General features: G+C 43.7%; 1 protein-coding gene across 1 annotated transcript; it reads right to left on the reverse strand.

Annotated features, from left to right (window-relative positions):
• Window positions 1-8939: 8939 nt before the first annotated feature.
• VIM (vimentin) lies at window positions 8940-17217 on the reverse strand. Its single transcript, XM_058035271.1, has 9 exons — window positions 16591-17217; window positions 16361-16421; window positions 12270-12365; window positions 11979-12140; window positions 11403-11528; window positions 10473-10693; window positions 10337-10380; window positions 9842-9927; window positions 8940-9304 (listed from the first exon to the last, which is right to left on the reverse strand). Exons 1-9 carry the CDS (start codon window positions 17130-17132, stop codon window positions 9263-9265), a joined length of 1380 nt encoding a protein of 459 aa, XP_057891254.1. The 5' UTR covers window positions 17133-17217; the 3' UTR covers window positions 8940-9262.
• Window positions 17218-23945: the final 6728 nt, after the last annotated feature.

Consider the following 23945-nt stretch of genomic DNA (forward strand, 5'->3'; position numbering starts at 1 on the left):
GTCTTCTCTCCCAAAGGCCAGGGTTGGGATCTTGGTCTTTGCCCTGCTGCCTCCTCTCAGGATAACTTGACCATCTCTCGGTCACTGCAGTCAAGGCAGCCTTTGACTCTCACATCCTCAGGGAGCCTTCCCTTCTTTATAAGTGTGAGGTCCAGCAGAGGAGCTCTCCCTACTGGCTCCTCGGTCACTTGGTTCTGGATGTTTTCATCAACGTTCTCTAGGAGCCTCCAAGGCTGTGCTCTTCCTCCAGCAGATATTGGTGTGGTTACATTCTGCTGTGAGGACCAGAGCCAGAGAATGGGAGGCTGCTAATAAAAAACACTTTCAGGCACATCCAAACCATGATATCTGCCAGAAATTCAGTGCAGCTTCAAGTGAGATAGTCAAGAAGTAGAAAGATTACTCAGCAAAAATAAGAAAAAACTTAGATGAATGCAGCTCATTAAGGAAAAGGTGAAGGAGCCCCCTGAGACAGATGAAGAACAATCTCAAACTGAAAAGGTTTTGAAACAAATCAATACATTGACAGGTAAGAAGAAGGCAGAATGGCAATCATCAAGCAGCTCTGCAGCAACTGAGCATGAAACTGCTAATTTGTGAACTGCAATGCATCTGGTGTCAGAGGAGCAGACAATGGTTGGTGTAACTTCAGACTCTCAAAAAGAGGCTACAGGGTGATGCTGAAATCTAGGGAGCAACACACATTTTTTCCCCAGGGAAGTCAGGCTTCATGGATGTGGTGGAAACATCTGTAGGATTGTACAAGCTTTGTGTGTAAGGGTGGTGCAGATGGAAGATTTTGTAAAAAAAATGTTATGTAACTTCAGATTTCTAAGAGATACAAAGGTCATGTTCTCCCAGTTTTAAGCCATAGGGCAGGAAATGACAGAAATAATGGAGAGCCTTAACTGCTGAAGGAAGCTGTCAGTGGCCTCCTACAAGTGTTTGTACATTGGACTTTACCATTCAATACGTTCCCCAGGGGCCTAGCCAAGGCTGTCCAGCAGGTTGACAAAAGAAAAAAGGGCAATCAATGTTAATGCTGAGCTCAAAGATGCAGAAGAGTATTGTGTTCCTGCATAACTGGGTGAGCAAACAGGGAATGAAAATTTAATGTCAGTGACAGCAAAGTAGGGGGAAAAAATAACTCATAGCTGTTTGTCCTTAGGAAACAGATCTTTGAGTCACTTTGGATAACATTCTGAAAACATCACCAGTACTGAGCAGTGATCAAAAAAGTAGCTAGAATATTTTTACTTACTTTGAGCACAAAACAGGAGTTCTCATTATGTCACTCTGCACTGCTCCAATGCATATGTTTTGAAGATCACTTGTTCTTAGTCACCTAGTTTTAAATAGACCACAGCAGAACTAGAATGAGGAGTAGAGTGATGAGGACTATTATGGTTACAGGATGACTTCCTGATGAGAGGCACCATAGATATTGAACCATGCAAATGTGCTGGAGGAGAGCAAGTAGAGAATCATAGACTCACAGAATGTTTTGGGTTGGAAGAGACCTTAAAGTTCAACCTCCCTACTGTGGGTAGGGACTTCTTTCACTAGACCAGGTGTTCAGATCCATCCAATCTGTCCCATCCATCCCATCCAATCTGTCCTTGAACACTTGCAGGGAAGGGAAATCTGTCAAATGAGGGATAACATGGAGGGGATTGAGCACAGGATGATTATTTACCAAGTTTCATAACACAAGAACTCCTGGAAAGTCAACAAAATGATCAGACAATAAAGATAAAATAATCAAAAGGAAATCTTCTTCCCTGGTACACTGTCATATTATGAAATTCACTCTGTTGGAAACTAAAAATATAAAATTACTCAAATCAAGTCAGACAACTTCATCAATGGTCTGGATAAAGCCACTGGTTCAAAAAGCCCCTGAATTTCTCTTTGCCTTAAAATAAAGGCTGTTCCAGGAATTGGAGCCCTGTTTCTTGTATCCTTTTTCCCAGAAAGTCGTGTAGGAGATCAGGCAGATCACTGGCCTGACCCAAAATATCTTTTCTTATGTTGTTGTAGAGCTCTGGCCTTTACTTCCCCCCTCATCTGCCCGGCCACCACTTTCTATGGATCCTTTTTATGACTAGTCACTCCAGACCCTTCCTAGATCACAGTCCAGTATTTTTTAGCCTATAGGATCAGGGAAAGTGCTTTGGGTGGTACAGAAACACACTTCTACTGCCACTCAGCTATAGGGCACTAAGAGCTGAGAGAAGAAGCCAGGCAGCAAACCTGTCATGCACTCCAGCAAGCATCATCAAAGAAGGACTGCTGGAGCTGAAAGTATGTTTGTAATTAACATCTCCAATTTGCAAAATAACCTTTAAAAATATGATTGTAATGGTTTACAGTAGGTGGGAGCAAAGGTATGTTTGCAGTATTTAAACAACAGCTAGAGATGGGAACGGAAATCTGGTCTGCACATGGAGTGCTTCAGACTGCAAAACCTCCCCATATTACTCACTTTTCTATGTATTACAAAGCTGGTTGCATAAAAGGGCAGAGATCTTCAGCTCATACATTTCTTGGACACTCATAAACTCTATAAGGTGTTGTAAGTTGGGAGATCTGGGCTTTAAACCCTCCCCTTAATTTGGAAAATACAGGATTTGAATTTGGGTCATTCACAGATCTTGTATAGGGCCTCCACCCCACTACCAGGTACAGAGACATACACCCCCATCTGAGTTTCTGCAAGATTCTTGGCTAACACTGGCCCAGATGGAGTTTACTATCTTCACAGCAGCCCTGGGCTGCTGTGCTTGGGATGTGTGACTAAAACAGTGTTGAAGGTGCACTGAAGTTTTGACTGAACAGTGCTTGCAAGGCATCAAAGCCTTCTTGTTTCCCACTCTGACCCATCAACAAGCCTGACTGAGGGTAGGAAGGACACTGAGAAGGAGCACAGTTGGGACAAATTCCCTGAATTGGCCAACAGGATAGTCCATACCATACAATGTCATGTTCAATCAGCTCAATCATCAGCAATAAAGAGGTAAAGGAAGAAGAAGGTTTCCAAGGTGGTCATTGTTCAGAGACCCGGTAGGCCTCTGTCTGGTTGTGGGGGATAGTGTGTGATTGCCTTTTTTACCCCCACTTTTTTCTTCACCTATTAAACTGCCTTTATCTCCACTCACCAATTTTCTTACTTTGGTTCTTCCTTTTTTGTCCCCCATCTCACTGGAAGTGACAAGGACAAGCAAGCATTTCTGTAGGCGCTTGGCTGCTGGCCGAGTTCAACCCACCACACTTCTCCATCCTGAAAATGTATTTATTTATATGCTGTCTGACAAGTCTGACACATCTTCCTGTCCTGCTGACAGTAGCAGAGAATAACTACTGGGCAGTTTTTGGAGAAAGTAGCACCTCTCCCTTTGCAGCCATACCATCCACCCTGTGCCACTCACTGAGGCAGGGAGCCACCAGCCAGAAGAAGGCTCCTTGCAGGCCAGAAGAAAAGCTCCTTGCAGGCCAGAAGAAGGGCTCCTTGCAGGCCAGAAGACAAGCTCCCTGCAGGCCAGAAGAAGACTCCTTGCAGGCCAGAAGAAGGGCTCCCTGCAGGCCAGAAGAAAAGCTCCTTGCAGGCCAGAAGAAGGCTCCTTGCAGACCAGAAGAAGGCTCCTTGCAGGCCAGAAGACAAGCTCCCTGCAGGCCAGAAGAAGACTCCTTGCAGGCCAGAAGAAGGGCTCCCTGCAGGCCAGAAGAAAAGCTCCTTGCAGGCCAGAAGAAGGCTCCTTGCAGGCCAGAAAAAGGCTCCTTGCAGGCCAGAAGAAGGCTCCTTGTAGGCCAGAAGAAGGCTCGCTGCAGGCCAGAAGAAGGCTCCTTGCAGGCCAGAAGAAGGCTCCTTGCAGGCCAGAAGAAGGGCTCCCTGCAGGCCAGAAGAAGGCTCCTTGCAGGCCAGAAGAAGGCTCCTTGCAGGCCAGAAGAAAGGCTCCTTGCAGGCCAGAAGAAGGCTCCTTGCAGGCCAGAAGAAAAGCTCCTTGCAGGCCAGAAGAAGGCTCCTTGTAGGCCAGAAGAAAGGCTCCTTGCAGGCCAGAAGAAGGCTCCTTGCAGGCCAGAAGAAGGGCTCCCTGCAGGCCAGAAGAAGGCTCCTTGCAGGCCAGAAGAAAAGCTCCTTGCAGGCCAGAAGAAGGCTCCTTGCAGGCCAGAAGAAGGGCTCCCTGCAGGCCAGAAGAAGGCTCCTTGCAGGCCAGAAGAAAAGCTCCTGCAGGCCAGAAGAAGGCTCCTTGCAGGCTGTCCTTGCCTTGCAGTTCTCATCACCCACCACAGGGAGACAGCTGCAATACATCTCTGGAAAAGAAACCAGCCCAAAATGTCAGGCTGAGGAGTTTGTAGGGAAACTGTGACACACCACTGCACAGAGATGTGGCTGCTGTGAACTCGCCCTTTCCAGAAACAATGAGTTTGGTTGCTGTGGATGGAAGCCCACAAGCAGCTTTTCCTCTGGCCAGCTCGTGGGCCGAGGGAATGGCCTTGGGCTGGGCTGGGAGGGGCCCTGATTGATAACCCGTTAGCCAGAGCACTGCTGCCCTCAGTGCAGGAGGAGGGAACGTGGAATGACCACAGAATGTGGAATGTCCGACATGCTGCGGGCAGGAGAAGGGTCCTGTGGCTGAGGTAACTCTGCACTGCTGGGGACACTGATTTTTCCATGTTTGTGCTGTAGCTTTCCTGGCTGAAGCTGAGATTTCACTTGAATTGTGCTTTACGCTGGTACCCTGTAATGTGTGAACTTCATTTTGTGGGGACTTAATCTGGAAAATACCTGTGCCTGAAGTCAGTAAGTGCCTTAAAAGTACACAGTGCTAAACACCTTCCCAGTGGGGACCCCTGAGATTGGTTTCCACTTCTGATCTTGGCTGCTGTGCTCCATGGCCCACGTTTCAAACAGGGCTCACAATACCTGACCTTCTACAAGGGTGTTGCAAAGGACCATGAAGAACAGCAGAGGGAACTCTAGAGGAAAATAAAAATTCACACTCTTGAAAGCAGATAAACTCAGGAAACACGAATGCAGGAGATCTGAAATGCTCTAGCAGTGAGCAGTAGTGATTCCTGAAGTGCTGTTGGGTGTGTGTACTCAGTAAGACAAGGTTCAAGAACTTGAAGCTCAAATCCACAAGATTATACATGAGCATGAAAAGATCAAATGAAGACTGAAGACATAATTTTATTTTTGGCACTTCCTAGTTCTGCATGAGTGACTGCACTCAAGTAAGTGTCTCTTAGGGCAGTCTATTCTATGTTAATTACTTACAAATTTTTGGTAATATCTAGGCTTGCCTTCCCCTGTGGAAGGATTTTATAATTAAAATCTCCAATACTTGTTAGGGCACCAACAATTCTCTATCCAGCCACTCAACTGTTCATCCTCTCCAAACATGGGAATTTATATCCTCTGGATGCCTTCCCTTCCAGCAGTTGGCAGAAGCAAGTCCTGGCCAGGAGCAGGTCCCTCCCATCACCAGGTGTGCTCCAGCAGGACATGATCTCCACACAGCTTTGGGTCCTTGGTGACTGCCCTGGAATGTCAGCCACAAGTGGCTCCATGGGTACCTAAAGGTGATGAGAATTTACAGGTGTTTAAATGACTGACTGAAGGGAAAACAGACCAGTCTCAAAGTGCCCAGTAACCCACTTGTGGGACATTGCACCTGCAGACAGGACTTTACTGTGAGCTCTGGAAGTGCTCTAATCACAGCTGCTGGGCCTGGGCTGGTGGGATTTGGCCCAGACCCCAGCTGGGAAGTTTCCCAGTGGGCTGGGATGAGTGGAGTGGTTTCCTATCAGCAGTTTTCTGAAAGTTCCTCAGATGCTTTTGTGGCTTTGCCCAGAGCCCTGTCAGTCTGTGGGGCAGCACCCTGCAGCCTGAGGCCCAGCAAGGCCAGCCCCCACCACCATGATGGACATGTCCCACCATGCCTTCAGCAGGCTTCAGCCAACGTGTCCTGAGCAATTCAACCTCACAGCTGAACATCCAGAGCCTCAGAGCAGTCTTGGAGGTATTTCCTCCATGCACTTCAACATGCAGATGCTCCCACCCAGCACAGCATCAGTGAAAGCACCAGATTCATTTACTGGTGTAACAACTGTAAATGGCTGCCACAGGCAAGGGAAGAGAAAAGGGACAGAACTGTGAGCCCTCTGTGAGCCAGGTAAGTGTGTTCATCAATGAGGAGAGGAGAGGAGAGGAGAGGAGAGGAGAGGAGAGGAGAGGAGAGGAGAGGAGAGGAGAGGAGAGGAGAGGAGAGGAGAGGAGAGGAGAGGAGAGGAGAGGAGAGGAGAGGAGAGGAGAGGAGAGGAGAGGAGAGGGAAAAAGCAAAAAAGAAAGAGGGAGGGAGGGAAAAGTATATTTGCTCTGTACTAAACCAGACCGACTGGATGGCATTAGAACTGCATTAGCTACATGTTCCCAGGGGCTTGGAATATGGAGTCTCCGCTAACAGTTTCTGTGGTTTTGCAAGATTATTAAAAAAAAAAAAAAAAAGGGAAAACAAGGCTCTGGCTACATGAGGAAAACAAACTCAATATGAGGATTCTCAGTCATCTGGAGGATGATTATTGTTGACTGTGGGAACAGCTCACATATTTGGGGGCACTGCCTATGTAAGCTCATGGGAGCAGCTTCGTGGGGCTCACTAAGGGGCAGGACAAGTGCCCGACCAGTGCAGCTGCTGCCTGCAGTTACTGGGATGTGAAATACAGATCTGAGGTCAGCTGCTGGCTCAGCACTAAGCAGCTTTCAGTAATTATATATGAGCATAAGGCTGGTGCCCCTAGATCAAACACTGAGAAGTTGACACAGCCACTGTCCACTCTCATTTCCACCATAAGGGTGCTCTTGCTCTCACAGGGGTGCAGGTTTTTGAGGTTTCCTGCAATTTTCTTATCCCCTTAGCAACTAGGTTTATTTATTTTTATTTATTCTTCTATTTATTCCAGGACTGGAATAAATAGAGAGAGCTCTGTCACACGCTTCTCTGTGTTCTGAGTAACCCTAAACACTGAAGAGCCAGGAATAACTCCTTTGCTGCAGTCAGTGCTTGATACAGGCACTTCTTTTATCTACTGAGTGAAATAATCAAAGACAAGAGAAAACACTGAGCCAGGTAGCTGGTGGAAGAGTGGAAGCAATATCTGAAAGATTATCACAGCTCCATAGGTCAATGTGCATTTCAAAAAGCACTCTGTGCTGTGGGTCTCTGTCCACAGCCACCAAGGGTGCCCGCCACCCCCTACTCACAGACTGCCAGATGCCATCAGCCAGGGCTCTGACACTGCTTTAGGGACAAGAAATTATATTTAGCATTGGCTCAACTTTTTCAATAACTAGATCCAGAGAAAGACTGAAGTAGTCTGCAACAGGCAGGACATCAGCCCCTTATTCTACTTGTCCTGAAAGATTGTTGACACATGCCTATAAAGTGCTCAAAATTATATTACATACGCCCAGAGCTGTTATTATCACAGAAAATGCTTCCCATGAAAGCTCATTTATGCTTTTATTAATCAGTGTGGATGTTGAAAGGTAGTAGAAAACCTGGTGTCTGTAATCTCTGCAACAGGAAGAAGGCTGGGTTAACTCTCAGTTTCTAGTGAGACTATCCTACCCCCACATGGTGGACCAGGTTGAATCTGTTCTGCTTTGCTGAGGCAAAAGCTGTGGCTGAGGCTTGGGTCCAGGCACTCAGTGTCACTTCTGTCCCTTTTTACATGAAAGGAGTCACCAGAACAAACACTGGGCCAGCTGCAGGACTTTTCTCTTGGGAAGCACATAAAGCACCTGTGTGTTGGAGCTGCAGAGGGTTTCTGCACACCCCAAGCAAAATGCAGCCTCCTACTGCCCTCACTCCCCCCTCCAATGCCTACACTACATCCTGTTAGGCACATGCTTGAGCAAAGGTAAGGATAAGGATGGAAAAGGAGTAAATTGTTCTCATCCCTATCAAATGGAGGTAAGTTTTTCTTAAAGATCAATTCCCAAATATCTAGCATATCTGTACAACATGGAAGTTCTACCCTTCCCCTGAATGCTATTATATTAACTGAAAAATTTCAGTTTGCAGTTCCTCATTCCAGAGAATCTGAATCTCAGTAAAAGCTTACAGGAAGCAGACTTTGCAGAAGTAATGCAGGAAACAGATACTTTCATGGGGCTCTGCTGTGGGTCTTTATTGTGTTTAAATTTGAGAAGTAGGTTGCTCTGCAGAAGAAAACTTCAGTGTTCAGAGAGGACACCAGCTTCCACTACTGCCTCCTGGAGGACTATGGCAAAGCAGAGTGGAACTTTCTTGTTCCCATTCTACTGCATTTACACTGATGTGCAGCAGACAACACCAAGCATGGTGGCTCTCCCATCTTAAAAGGGGTTTAAATACTGGAATTGTCAGCAAAAGGGCAAGCTAGTCTCTCTTAACCCCCACTCCAGCTAAAGCCTTCATGTAGCTTCTGTAATACCAACAAGCATTTGGGAACTAGTCTTTCCTGGAAAATAAGTTAATGCACCAAGTCAGCTGTTAAGCTTGCAAGGTGCTGTCTTAGATAAGGGCTCACATGAACTATTTCTTTGCTACATAAGTGCTGTTTTATAAAGCCAAGTTTTAAGGTACTTCAGGCATTCTGACATTTAGTTACTGCATTAACTAGTATATGGAAGCAAGATTAATATTTATTAGCTTGAAGTGTCATATTTTATTCAAGTGATATCATAATACATTATGCATCTGCCAGTTATAATCCATTTTAATTGGTTCCAAAACCTAAGCAGTAAATAAGTAAGACAGTTTATCTAGTTAAACTGAAAAAACAGCATTCCACACAGCCAGTACTAAAGATGTCAACCGTATAACAATTCCAGCATTATGTTGTTATGGCTTTCCAGAAAGTCATGAAGTTTAACAAATTAGAACACATCAAGAGCCATTTTCCAAAGATTTATTGAAGTAGCGACAGGTTGCTCATACTGTGCTGGAAAAAGCAGTTTTATTGAATTCAGATACTTAAAAACAGTATTGCAGCACAAGATATTGCTATTTGTAAACTAGACTCCATTGTAAACTCTAATCCTTCAGGGAGAGTCAGTTTGCAAGATCTAAGACCTATTTCCTAGCATAATCATCTTGCGCTCATGGAAAAACTGCAGAAAGGCACTTGAAAGCTGTTTCTTCCTTTAAGACATGGACTTTTTCAATCTTGCTGGTAAGAGTTTCTCCTTTAGTAAGAATTCATCTTCACTTCAGCTTTACTCCAAGTCATCATGATGCTGGGAAGTTTCATTAATAACCTAATGAAAAACAGAAACACTTGCATTAAGTTTTAGTAGGAAGATTTTTGTGGGTTTTTTAAGGGTTAGAAGTGGAAAATCCACTTCCAAAATGTGAACAAGAGGGTATCAGCTCTCACTTGAGAAATTCCAGTTTGTAAATAGCATACAGAAACCATTCAAATTTTATTTACTTACACCAACAACAGCATCTTATCCAAAGCAAGTAAAATAACTCTGTTTACTGTCACATGTTTTCCTAAGGAAATATATTGAGAATTTGCCAACTCAGCTGAACTTAAATACTTAATACTTTAATACTTAATACTTGTTACAGAGGTAACAGTCACCAACTTAAAGTTTTACTATCAGATGAATTTTGATTTTTTTTTTTCAGACAAACTTATTTGCTATCCCTGTATGTTCACACAGCTTGGAATGCCAGTTGCTGTTCTACTCAATACTTACTACCACATACAAGCTGCAGTAAGCAGTAGGCAAGCTTAAGAACTTAAGGTTACCAGCTGTGATAGAAATAAAATTAAAGTTACCACCAACCTGTCCATCTCTAGTTTCGACGGTCTTAATTAGAAGTGTTCTCTTTGAGTGAGTGTCAACCATTGGCTGAGACTCAATGTTGGTTTCTGCAGAAGAAGATGTATTATTATCAATAGTCTAGATGAAGTGCCTCCTCAAAGAAATGAGGTGTAACAGATTTTAGTGTCAACTTTCAGAATCCCAATTTAGTATACAAAGAAGTCTCCTGCTCTGAAAAAGCCAGGTCTTCCACATTTTTCTCTCTGTGCCCCTTAAAGCACTTTCAGCAGGTATCCAAACTATTTGCTTGCTATGTATCAATATTTAAAAACATGTGTCCAGGAACAGAAGAGCTGCTACCATCAAAGGTTAAGTAGTTGCAAATACTGTAGTCGGATCCAAGAAGAGTATTCACAACCAACTGCACTTATAAAAGTTCAAAAACAGCATAAAATCCACAACCCTCATGCTAATGATAGAGCAACTGCCTAAACTGAAATAGCAAAAACAGCTTACCTCTCAGGTTCAAAGAAGCAAAGGTTGGAATAGGCATGTTAATCCTGAAGGAAAAAAGAAATGGGTAAAATCAGATATGGGTATAAAGTATCTTCTAATAATTTCTGGCTTTAGAAAAATGTTTGCATGTGATTACCTGCTCTCTTCACCCTCCAGCAGTTTTCTGTAGGTGGCAATTTCAATATCAAGAGCCATCTTTACATTCAGCAGGTCCTGGTACTCGCGGAGATGGCGAGCCATTTCTTCCTTCATGTTCTGAATCTCATCCTGCAGGCGCCCAATAGTGTCTTGGTAGTTAGCAGCTTCCACAGCGAAATTCTCCTCCATTTCACGCATTTGGCGCTCCAGGGACTCATTCTGGAAAAGAATACTGAAATCAAGCACTGCTGCAGGTCAGCAACTCTTCCTCACCCTCGAGACCCTCAACATTTTAAAGAAGGAAAATTGTGTTACATTAGCATCCTTTCCAAAAATGCTCAGACATGTCCCAAATTTGTCATCTCCTTATCTTCCCTTTGCAGAGTCAAGGAGAGTTATTCTGTGGCGTGATCTGAAGTGTGCCACATATTTGTTGTGCCAGGTGGCAAAGCCATCCTCTACAGTAAGCCCAACACATGCAGTTCAAGTCAGCATGCAGGCAGTCCTTAGTAGAGGAGATCTGCAGGTGTGCTAAACACTGTTACATCCATTTCAAGCCTGTCTTAAAGGAGTCATGTTTTAGCAACAGCAAAATTTGCACCTTCCACTGCTCCTCCAGTTTTTTAAAATAAGTTTATCTGTACCTGACAGACAAGGCATAAACACTTTCAGAAAGTGCTAAATAAGCAGTGAATATTATAGCAAGAGAATTAACTTATTGTTTACAGCTTAAGACTGATTCAGTGTATCAATCTAGCCAGTGCACTGTTGTGCATGCACACAAATTGAGCCCACAGCATCCTTTTCAAAAAGTATTAATGCGCTGCTGAATTGCATGCCAGATTACCTGCATTCACGTCCAAACTGACAATTAAACTGCAGTGCTGTGCTTAAAGCTGCAATGAAGAAGAACAACTCCTTTACTTACGCTTCCCTTAAGAGCATCAACCTCGCAGGTGAGAGACTGGATCTGTCTGCGGTACTCATTGGCTTCCTGCTTGGCCTGGCGCAGGGCATCGTTGTTCCTGTTAGCAGCTTCAGAGAGATCTGCAAACTGGAAAACCCCAGTCTGGTCAGCATAACACTTCAACAGAAACAGTGAAACACCTTCTGTGGACACAGCAGTTGAGAACAGCTGGAGGTATTACAAGGGTTAGCATCTGAAATGCTTAAATATTAGTATTACTCCTGAAGTGTCTCTCTATTTCTAAATGTTATATTAGAATTCACAGCAAACTTTCATACTTGTTTTCCTGCCCTGTACATTTCCCATCTTTTCACTAATTTTTCCAGGCCAGGAAAGACTCCCAGTGTGCACCCATTACTTTGCTGCTGTAGTTATGGCACAAAATGTTTTCAGTTATACCCTTCCCAGACTAGGATTTAAAAAAAGACTTTGTGTCATGGTTATGTTCATGTCCATTAGAGAGACAGAGGGAACAGCAAGTGCTACATCAAAGCTGTTAAACAGAATTAGTTCCAGTGCCTGATGCATTTTACTTACTTTGGACTTGTACCACTCTTCAGCTTCCTGAAGATTCTTAGCAGCAACACTTTCATACTGTTGGCGAACATCCCGCAGGGCAGCAGTAAGGTCAGGCTTAGAAACATCCATATCAATTTGGATGTGCTGTTCCTGGAGTTGGGCCTGCAGTTCTCGGATTTCCTTAGAGAGAAGCAGACACTCAATATTATTGCACAAAAGCACTCAGATCATACACAGGTGAAGACTCTGGGGCAGAGCTTCCTTGCTAGACAGTCTGCATCTAAACACAGACCTCATTTCTCAGCTTACCTCATCATGAAGTTTCTTCAAGAAGACAATCTCCTCTTGCAGGGACTCAACTTTGCGCTCAAGATCAAGACGTGCCAGAGAGGCGTTGTCAACATCCTGACCAGAGAGAAGAACAATTCATAAGTTTACAAAACTGATGTAGAGAAGTCTCTTACAGCAAGTTCAGCAGCATACAGGCTGATGCTACATCTGTGCTTTTGGGCAAGACGATAGGAAATCGAAAACTGTAAAAAAACTTTTTTGCCACCTCCTACCTTACCTTTAAACCTTAGATATGCAGCTTTATTGTGAATTTGAAAACTATAACACATATGTTCATTACATCTTTGCTCACATGCTGCTAAGCATGATCAAGAGCACACAGATCATAGTGAGTGTAAATCCTTCAAGTACTTGAGACAGAAGTCTGCAGTAAGTGCTTCTAGCTTGACTACATTGACAAAGAGTTGCACTTTGCAAGCTTCCATTCTTTTCAGTGGGGCTTAAAAGTGCAACATGTATGCTGTCAGGCCTGTCAGTGGGCTTAACTTATGGACTGCATGGTGAAAAAGCACAGAGCCCCCATGGTACACAGACCACACTTTTAAAGCATACTTGTAAAGCTGGTGAGGTATGTGTAAGAACTGCAGTATTCACAATGCAGGTCAACAGACCTCCCTTGAGAAAAAGTAGGTGTGAGCATAAACACAAACTGAGCTACTCATCATTGCCTACACCCTCACAGTTTCTGGCAAAGGCTCCACCTTTTGCTGCACAGAGATAGTCTTAATCAACAGCAAAAATTCATTTAGAGCATAACAGAAGACACGTCATGAATGTTATAAGGGAACAACTTGAATTAGTTCAAAAATATAAGACTAAACATTGATTGGTAACTTCTTACATTTTGAATGTGTAAGGCCTTTAGTTGTAAAGGGGAAGATTCTTCCTTTCACGCTAGTTACATACACAGCCACATGCTTGTGCTCACAGGGTATTAACATATCAGGTTCTCACAGCTTACTCTAAAGCTATTTTGGATTGCCCAAAGCATAAGCATTCCTAATCAGCAGCTTTCTTTATTATGGCACCTTTGAAATAAGGAGTGTTTTCTGCAGACTCCTAGAAAGCCTTTCCTTGGATCACTCATACTTTGGGGCAAGGTCCTTGCTCCAGAAAAATTATCCTGTTTACTTTATCCAGCAAAATACCCCTTTCATGCATCATTCCACAACTTTTCTATCAATTCCAGTTTTACACCCACAGTTCACATCAGCTCTGTTTTTCAGTTCAGGCAAAGAATTTCCTAATTAATTTGTTTTCCTCCCCCCAAAACCCTCATGATCATTCTGGCAGAAAATTACATGGCCATGACCCAACATGTTTACATAACTGGCCAGACATCCAAAGATTTTCTAGAGGATTTTGCAGAAAACTTCACCCTGAAGGCTATTTTTTTAAAAAGAACTGAATAGCTACAGGATTTTAAGACCTTATAGTAAATTGAAAGCAAGTTAAACTGAAGACACATAAAACATGTGGCATGTACTTTACTATATGCTATCATTTATGTATTCCCTATCATTAAATTTTGGTGTTTCAGTAGTTTCTAGATGTGTGGAGAACCACATAAATAAATTGGCTACTTGTAGCCTGAACAACAAGTACAACTTGTTTGCAGTTGGAATACATGCTGATTTTATCCTCGGAGCTTCTTCAGTGCAAGCCACACACTTTGCAGGGTTGAGCACCTCAAGCTAGCCAGGACCTGACCCATGAGGCTTGTCACAGGTTCAGGACCTATTCCTTGCTGCTAGACTAGCTGGCAAAGCTGCACAAGCTTTTTCACTGTGATGCTTGTCCTGCCCCAAAAGGAAAGTCCCCACTGAACTTTCACATACACTTTTTGCAGTACATCCCTCAGCACATGAGTAAAATCATATCTTTGTCCAGAAGAAATAAATTAAAATTCAGTACATATGAGCTGATCAGTCTCTGAAACTGGTAGCTTTTGGAAATAAAAACTTAAGTTCAAATCTTCGTTCGTTATTTTAAAATACTGAAATACACAACTGCTCCTTCTGATGATACATCAAAACAGGAAAGCACCTGCTGAAGTGATCCAAATCTATAACAACCACACAACTTTCCAGTGGAAAAATATAATGATTTAATAGAAAGCTGTGCATTGTTTTAAAATGGAAAGTACAACAGGGTATTTCAGCTTCAATGTTCTGCGAATTTAATTTCACTTTCAGAAGAACAAGCTTGCACTGAAACAGATTTAGGTTTCAAAACCAACATGTTAACTCCATCCTTGCCAGTAAGGAAAAATTAGGTATGACTGATGTTCAAATCAAGCACACCAGCATGTACCAGTTATGTCATGAGGGGATTTAGTGTAGAGCTTCCATCGGCAATGATTCGTATTTCTTATGCACAAGCTACAACTTAGGGTAAATGGATCCAATTCCGACTGTCCTGCATGCACACATCTGCTGGAGGCTGAGCTTCTGAGTGACCCCTTTCCAAATACAGGGAAGAACTGGACAATGCGTGTGGGGTAGGCACACCAAGCCAAGCTCACTTTAGAGCCCAGAGCCTCCATAAGACTCAGCTGGGTTGAAATGCAGACATGCCTGAAGTGCACCAATTAAATATGAAAGATCATGTAAAAGCCAACCTTAAGTCAATTGATCCTTCAACTGAATTCAGCAATGAATCAGAGCAGATGAGGTCTCTAAAACTTAAGTTAAATGCTCCTTCATAAACTTCACACTACAGTAAATTGCCTTAGCACTCATTAAAAAAAAACAAAAAAAAAAACAAAAAAAAAAAAACAAAACAAAACAAAAAACATAAGCTTAAATTAAGGCAGCATCTCAGACTGTTGTTTAAAACTTCTGTCCCCAGAATGCCGCTGGAGACTGAATTCCCAGGCTCTGAATGGGAGTAGGTGTTTCAGTTTCCCCACACTATCTCCTGAACACACCTGCTGTCCTTCAAGGACTGTAAATATACTGCAGTCAAAAGCCTTTCCCAGGGAAACACTAACAATCAAGTGCTGATTTCCTGAACAGTGACTTCTGTTAATGCCTATGAAGAGCTCTGGGACAAAGTCAGCCTGTACCCAGCTGCCTGGTGATAAGGGGAGTCACTTCCAGTCTGAAAGAATGCTAGCAATGCTGTTTTACACCAGGAGTTTTAGGGAAGAGACCTTGTTTTGAGAAGGCACATTCCTAAATATCTCTTAGTCCAAACAAGGCTTAATCTAAGTTGAAAGCTGGTTTTGCACAAGTGAAAACTTGAGCTTAAAAATTTTAGAACACTGTTTGCACAGTTGTTTCTGGTTGTCATGTAGATTTGCTTTATCTGGATAACATCACAGCATCCTACAAAGACTAAACTCTAACATAACTTGTTTCCTAGGTTAACATCTTTGTTTTACAGAGGATTAAGTTTAATGTTCTTCATGGACACCCAGGGGAGGCAAACTCAATCCTGTGACCTCGCCCCAAGGCACATACTGTCTACTTCTTGTCAGCAGACAACACCCACATAAAAAACCTTCAATTTGAAACTGTTGCCCAGTAATGGACTGACCAGTGATTCATCAAAAAAGGAGTTCTGTTTTGTACAAAAACTGGCCCACAACAGTCACACTTCGCTAGAAATATTCCCGCACCATTACACATTTAGTAAGAATGCAGCCCACTGCGCCCTCCCCTCCGACACAAAGGGATCTATTATTTCAATCTGCTGCCACCACACTTGCCATAATGCCTGTATCTGCATTCCACGGTGAATCCCATAGAAACCATTAATACCCTTCAGCCAAGCGAGCAGATGGCCCCCTTTCACTTTTATTGGATCGGAAAGTGATTCCACGTTGGGGTGTTTTTTGTAAAACGGGCTAGACTTGGATAAAGCAGGACAATAGTTTACCTCCCCTCCCCTCAGACTGCCGCATCCCCCTAAAGAAAACACGGAGGGCTCGCGTGAGAACTGACGGAACCTCTTTGTGCAAGGAAAGCAAACTCCGGCGCTCCCACCCTCCGCCCCAGGCACAGCCGCCACCTCCTCGGGCCCCTCCCTCCTCCAGCACCGCTAACCTGTCTGAAGGACTGCAGGGTGTTCTCGGCCTCCTCCCTCTGAAGCATCTCCTCTTGCAGCCTAGAAGGGACAAGGCGGCGGTGAGGAGGGAGCGGGGGTCCCCCAAATCCCCCTGCCCAGCCTCCCGCCCGCCCGGTACCGCTCGGGATGCTCCGCGCCAGGGGACAGGGCGGCGGGGAGGCAGCGGGAGCGGCGGCAGCCCCAGCCCGCCTTCCCCCGGGACACTCACTTCTCCCGCAGCCGCATGATGTCGTCGGCGAGGTTGTCCCGCTCCACTTCCACTCGTGCCTTGTCGTTGGTGAGCTGGTCCACCTGTCGCCGCAGCTCCCGCATCTCCTCCTCGTAGAGGTCGCCCAGGCGGGACGTGCCCTTGCCCTTGAGCTGCTCCAGCTCGGCCAGCAAGATCTTGTTCTGCTGCTCCAGAAAGCGCACCTTGTCGATGTAGTTGGCGAAGCGGTCATTAAGCTCCTGCAGCTCAACCTTCTCGTTGGTGCGGTTCGCCTTGAACTCCGTGTTGATGGCGTCGGCCAGCGAGAAGTCCACGGAGTCGTGGAGCCGCATGGGCGGCATGCTGCTCCGCAGCCGCACCGACGTCGTCTTGGTGGCGTACATGCCGCCGGGCGAGGCGGACACGTACCGGGCGCTGCTGGGCCGCAGGGCGCTGCCCAGCGAGTACCGGCTGCTGGACGTGATGTAGCGGGTGCCGGTGCTGGGGCGGCTGCCCCCGCCGAACATGCGCCGGTACGAGGAGTTTTTCGTGCTGATGCTCATAGCGGCGACGGCGGCGCGGGCTTTGTAATCCGGGAGCGGAGCGGGGCGATCCGGGTGTGCGGTGAAGAAGGGCGGTGGCTGCGGCCAGGGCCCCTTCTTATGGGCGCCGCGAACCCGCCCCGCGGAGCCGCCCCGCTCCGCCCCGCCCGCGGGGAAGGGGCGGTGGCCGCGGACACAAAGGCGGCGAGCGGGGCGGCCGGGCTCGGCGGGGTGGGCGGCAGCCTGAGTGGGGCTGGGTCCCCGGGGGCTGGCGGGTTTCCGCCGGGGCTGCGGGACGTGGCAGGGCGGTGTCCCACACGGCGGGCGCGGGGAACCCCGGCACGGCGCGCCCCGGGAGCACGGGCCGACAGCGGCGGCATCTCCGGCGTCGCGGAAATGGGCGCTGGGCTTCCCCTCTCATCTCCTTGTCCCCCTCCAGAGTGAGTGTGGTGGCTGCAAGAAGGAGCTGGCAAGTTTAATGTCACGGGCCTGGCAAAATACTCCGAATAACTTATTAAAACCCCTCTATAGGTATGATGTATGTTTATCTAGATATTTTTCTAAGAACCTTCCCTTTCCTTTTGAGTTTTCCAAAAGAGTAAGATCAGGGAAAAATTATGCTAACTACTCACAAAGGGCTGCCAAGTGTTCAAAATAAGTCAGAAAATAACGTAGGTGCTTTCTTTAGCTGCCTCCCATGATAGCAATCTCATCTCCTATGATTAAGAATGAACTTTACAGGTTAAATATGTTTTCCTTGTAGCTCGGTAAGCAGTGACATGCCTAAGACATTATTGTACCAATGATCCCAGGAATAATTTAGGGTTTTTTTGTGTGGACAGTACATTATTGAAATTGCTGCATCCAGGATCTTGCTCCCAGACAATAACTAGGAGAGTAGCAGGCTTGATTTTAACAAAGGTTTGTTTGTACACTTCTGTACCAAACAGACTTTGCTATTAATTTTGGTAGGCATATGGTCAGAGTCTTAGGAGAGCATCTGGCCAAATGATAATTGTTCATTAACTATGATCTGCAAATACATACAAATATGTGTAAAATAAAAGGCCAGACAAAAATCCCAGTGTTTTCAGAGCAATTTTACTATCAAAATGGGACTACCAGCAATGGAAAAAGAGTGATGTAGGTAGTACAGGGCAATAGCAATGGAATAAAAGTTAACAGAGAAAAACTTCGAGTAGCAGCAGATTGTTTCAGCATCAATGCAGAGGTTGCTTAAGGAAGATGACAGAATCTTTGCCATTTAGATAACTTTAAACTTGAGTGGCCAAAGCACGACTCACATTCTGAAAGTCTGCACTGATGCATCAGGTAAGGGACGTATTTTTTCTCTCTGCTATGGGAAGTGAATGATACATTGTACACATATTATCTGTAATGTATTGCTTCAGCACTTAGGGGATGCAAAACTACCATTGATTTTTGATTATTTTTAGCTTGCAGTCCTGCATGAAGAAATCTCTTCACTGGAAGCTCTGATAAACCTGAACGTGAACAGTGGGTAGAGAAAAAGGTAATCTTCACACCCCAATTCACCCCTATTGTACTTCAGGTAATGTACTTTACAATGAAGAAAGTGAGCTATATATTTTATTAAAGATTTTGTTTATTTGAAAGAAATTCTGCTTTGCTTTCATTCTGTTGGCAACCAGAAGTGCAGGAATGCAATTTGTATCTAAAAGTAAGTCCTTGAGGTTTTAATTTCTTTTGTTCACTGGAGCTTAGTCAAGCAAAGGAAGCTGACAAGGTTGAGCCACTGAACTGCTTGCAGTATGAGTCCTGGGCTACAGCTCATTCCATTCACCCACTGAATAGGAGGCAGAGGTCACACAGCATTCCTGAGGCTAAGGGTTCCCAAAGCCCAGCCTGGACGCTGTTGTGCTGCCCAGCCCTCTCAGAGCTCTATTTAAGCCATCAAGTTTGAGCTGTAAGCCTTTGAGAGCCCTGGCACAGAAGTACATACTTGTTCTGTGAGTAGGCAAAAAGCAAAACAGCACATAACCAACAATCTCATGGATTAAAGATGCTGTACTCAAAAATACTGATGGCTTTGGTAGACTGTTGTTTTTTAAAGGTGTGCTGGTGCCCCATTGTTTTTCCTAACAGAGCACAACTTATACTTCACAAAATCTTCAATGGCACACATATGCAAGAATCATCCTCATTCAGAAAATGCTTTGCCCCTAAAATCCAAGGTATTTGTTTTAGTAAATATGACCACCCAATTCATGTTTCAAGTGTAATTTCCATATGTTTATGTCACTGCTGCCATATGTGCTCTTGGCCACCTGCCTCATTTCTGTGTCTCACCACGAAATGTTCAGATATTGTTGGCTGTTGGGACTACAGTAAACCTTTAAGTGCCTTTTACTGGTTGGCACTTACACAGATGCACGAATGGAAGAAGCTGTATGTTTCTTGTAAACTGTAATAAATTTAACACACATTTGCATTGCAAACCCCCAAGGGGATGAAAATGTGTTCCCTTGAAATAAAAAGATCTTTCCTGTCCTTCTCAGAAGGGACTGTCTCAGTGTAGCCATAAACATCATGAAGACTGTAGTTTGAATGGAAATGGAATCACAGTAATGTCTAGTTTCATGGAAAATGCTATGGGACTCTCAGAGGCTGATGGAGATCCTGACCATTTCTGACATGAAGAAGAGACAGCTAAGAGTATCACTCAGCACCACGTTGGGGATTATTCATAAACTACTGGTTGTCATCTGTGCTGTTTACTGCAATGCCTTCCCTTGCAATTCCAGTGTGCAGTCATGCAGCTGCCTGGTCAGCCCACAACATCACCTCTACAGAAGTAGATCAGAGATAACAGCACTCTTGAAAATACAAACAGGTATTTTTATCACAAAAGTTTCAGTTCAGACTGAAATTTTCTTTTATGCCTTTTTTTTTGTGGCCTTTTTTTTCCACAGATAATTATTATTGGTTTACTGCCAAGACTGAAATACAGAATCAAGTCCTAGAAATTTAGCAAAAAGACACCTGTATTTTGTGTAACTTTCATTAATGGGAAAAGTAGATATGAATAGAGAAAAGGTAGGAGTGCCTGAATGGCTTTATACTACATATTGGTTGTACTAAAAGTTAAAAAGTCCATATAACAGAATTTCTATTATTTCCGTGCAAAAAATATCTGTTGGTCTGAAAACATCATTGAAAAGCCTAGAATTCACTTACTTTTTTTTTTTCATTCACCTTTTAATTTAAACAGTAAGAAATGAGAATAATTTTGTCCAAATATTGAATGTGCTTTCCAGTTACATAAACCTGGACTAAACAGATGTGAATGCTTTTCTTAATCAGATTTATGTCCTTTTTCTAAAGTTTCTGCTTCCAGGAGGTGTAGAAGGACACATAGAGATTAAATGCCCATGAAAAAACATCCTGCCATGCAAATACAATAATTTTTGTGTCAGTACCATACAGCAACCATAAGCCCAGGCATACATGGGGCTGTAGAGGCATTCCTGCACACATCCCCTGCCCCATGACTATCAAACAAACTCTGGGCAGTAGGGACACATTTTAACATGAGGAAATAAAAGCCCCTTAACACCCTAGAGACAATTGAACCAGAGGAACACTCTGTAGTGCTCAGTCAGAGTAAGTGCTGTGGCCTATCACTTCAGTGACTGCTGTGGCTTTCACTGTCCAAGAACACCTTCAGCCATGGCCTAAAACCACAGACTGCTATAATTTTGAAAACAGAAAGGTCCCTGTTTGAGAAAAAAAAGGGATTCTGGCTGTAATCTTCAGCTGGCAGAAGTCTCTCCCTTTAGCTGAGAGCCAAGTGTAAGGAGGAACCCCCAAGAAAGGCCAGTGCATCCAGGGAAGTGATGGTTTTTCTGAACTCTGATAATATATCTCCCTGCATTCTGACTAGGAAAAGCTGATTTGGATTTCAAATTATTACCAGGCTGCAGAACATCTAACTGTTCCAGCATTGAATTCTCCCCTTGTGACTAACTTCCTTGACTAATTTTTGTCTTGATAAAGAAACTGGCAAATTCTTTTATGAAATTTATTTTTAAAATTATGTTGCCTATTGTCATTGCCAGCATTGCAAAGCATATCAAATTGGTATGACTAGCATCTGATTTTTCCAAGTAAATGACTAGGTTCTATACTCAAAACTAACCAAGTCTGTCTGAAGTATTCTATTTTAATGTATATGAACTATATGAAACTGGCAGGGGGTTTCATCATTAAGGAAGTGATTTGAACATGAGTCAAGGCACCCTGTCAGACGATTTACATTTCCAAAGAATTATTATTGTTGTGCATGAGGTGTCTCTCTACTTTGGTTTCTAATTTTTGTACCAAAATAGGACATTTTTGTACCAAATCAGGTGCTCATTTTCAAAGCCACTACAGTCCTGTGCCCTGAGGTTGTATCAAACACCATGCGCACCTCTAGGAACAGAGAAGTTTTTAAGCTCTATCACAAGTATAGCAATTTATATAATCTATTCCTTAAAAAATAAAAAATCCCAAAAAATTAAGAATGACACCCTGCCTCACTTCATTTAACAGCAATAGCACTGACTGCTGAATGGCAGCAGTACAGGAATGACTGGGACATATAGAATGAGATTTTCCAAACTGAGAAAAGGCTTGGCATGGCTTAAGACTCAATGCTCAACTCTTTAGACAGAACAAATTTTTAGAATAAACAAAGTCTCTCAGTCTTGATTTTGGGTGCCCCAAAACAGATAATTTGAAATTTTATGTCTCCACATCCTTGTTTAATGAAATTTGTATATTGTCAAAGACCAAGAAATTGTTCAAGGATCATGATAGGCACGTCGTAAGGACCATTTAACTTAAATATCAGATAAAATTAGGCAGCTCAAGTTTTCAGGAGAATCTATGCAAAATACATAGTGTAGCTTTTTTCTGTCCTTTGCCACACTGCTGACCTGGCCATCTTGGCCTTGCTCAGCACTAGGTTGCAATTTCTGCAGCATACTGTTGGTTCAGGTAGAAGGCAACAGCGTGGATGAACAGTTACTTGTCACATTACAATGGGAAGCACTGCCTTGGTTCACTCTTTTAAATTTTGAAGTTGCAAACTTTTTCAAGGTTGAGACATCCATCCATCCATCCATCCATCCATCCATCCATCCATCCATCCATCCATCCATCCATCCATCCATCCTCTCTTTGAGGAAATCTAAAAGAAGTGATTCTTGTATGCCGTTAATGAACCCTGTCAGTTAAACACTTACTACTTCTTTTTGGCCAAGTTTTTTCAACTCAAACTGCTTAAAGAGCTCCTCTAGCCAAAAAACAATTAAATCTGAGAAGTGATTTCATTCTTTTCTCTCCCCCACTTCCATCACTTACACAAAGCATAAATAGCATAATGTTTTCTTGCTGTGATATACCAGGAAATGATGATCTTTCTGAGGAAGAGGCAGGACACAGCAATGGAATCGTTAATTGTGTGCAGCAATTGTTCCATTCTTCCTTTGAGATGCCCAGGACAAGCAGAGCAGTACTCGCTCCTTGAAGGCCAAGTTTTTAGTGGATTCCTCAGTCCAAGTTCTTGTGCCAAATCCTGGGTTCCAATGAGACTCATAAACTGAGCATACATTGTGTTAGCTGTTCTGGGATTAATTGGCTCCTTTCAAAGGGAAGAGGCGGTGCTGCACACACCCCAAAGCTGAGGAGACTGAGTTTCAAAATAAATATTCTGTTTTTGCATGCCAGCTCTATGCCTAATTTCCAAGCATAAATATACTCTGTCCAGTTGGGATTAAGGAGGGAAGATGATCCCGATTTAAGATGCATAAATATTGTGGGTGATAAGGAATTGAGTGGAAAATTAGTTAAATACAGAAGAGATGATGCATATGGCTGGAGAAGGAAGAGAGCAAATGTCTGGAAGAGTAGAGGTGTCCATACCTTTTCACATGGAACAGTGTCCCAATACAAAGACAATTCACTGTCTACCCAAAATTTTCCCTAGGAATTTGGTCTTGTATATGGTCCAATACACATCCTAGGCAGAAGAGAGTATGTGTAGGATCACAGGAGAAAGGAACTGACAACTATTCAGGAGCTTTGTAGATGTTTCAGTTCAGTTCATTTCAGCAAACTCGGACTTTTGCCAGTGTTTGTAGCTGTTTATTTGGATCAGGCATTTTTATAAACTCCATGACAGAATTTACCAGGCCTACCATGTAAGTCCAGCACATCAGGATGAAAAACATATGGGTCAGATGTCAGGATATTTCAAAGGGAGAGGCATGATTTTCCCTGAATATGGTAATGCCACTGACCTGCAGTTGTATTCTGAAAATAATCAACTTCTGTCATATCAAGAGGAATCTTGAGAGCTATCCCACAGATGAAGGACACGATACTATTGTACTACAATATACATGAAGCCTGGACTGCCAATGACAATGTGAACTATTCACAGTTTAGGTTAATTAATTACTTGAGTTTAATATTGTTAGGTTTTGAACAACAGTGTCCTATACTGTTGGAGATGAGTGCTACATCTGACGTGCCACCAAAACTGTGATATAATCATCTTCAGGGACTTCATCTGACATATAGGGTTCCCAATGGACAATTCCAACAATCTCCCATTGTATTTTTCTGTTGATTTATGAGAAACATATTTGCTGGAGTTTTAGTAAGCCCAACTCCCCACCGCTGAATTTTGACACTGCCAGTCCGTTCTGGCATATGTCTTGTGCAAGAAGATTTCTCTTCTTCAGAAATAACTATTTTAGGCTTTCTTGGTCCTTTTAGGCTAGGCTTTTTGGAGCTTCTACCTCC

The sequence above is a fragment of the Melospiza georgiana genome, chromosome 1 (assembly GCF_028018845.1).
Source record: "Melospiza georgiana isolate bMelGeo1 chromosome 1, bMelGeo1.pri, whole genome shotgun sequence".
In the NCBI taxonomy this organism is placed as follows: domain Eukaryota; kingdom Metazoa; phylum Chordata; class Aves; order Passeriformes; family Passerellidae; genus Melospiza; species Melospiza georgiana.

Bases quoted from the DNA above. Each gene is read 5' to 3' on its own strand.
- VIM (XM_058035271.1), bottom strand. From the start codon at position 17,132: ATGAGCATCAGCACGAAAAACTCCTCGTACCGGCGCATGTTCGGCGGG. The intron at 12,366-16,360 runs GTTAGCGGTGCT...CTCTCTGGTCAG, and splicing joins CCCTGCAGTCCTTCAGACAG to GATGTTGACAACGCCTCTCT. The intron at 10,694-11,402 runs GTAAGTAAAGGA...ATTCTTTTCCAG, and splicing joins TTGATGCTCTTAAGGGAAGC to AATGAGTCCCTGGAGCGCCA.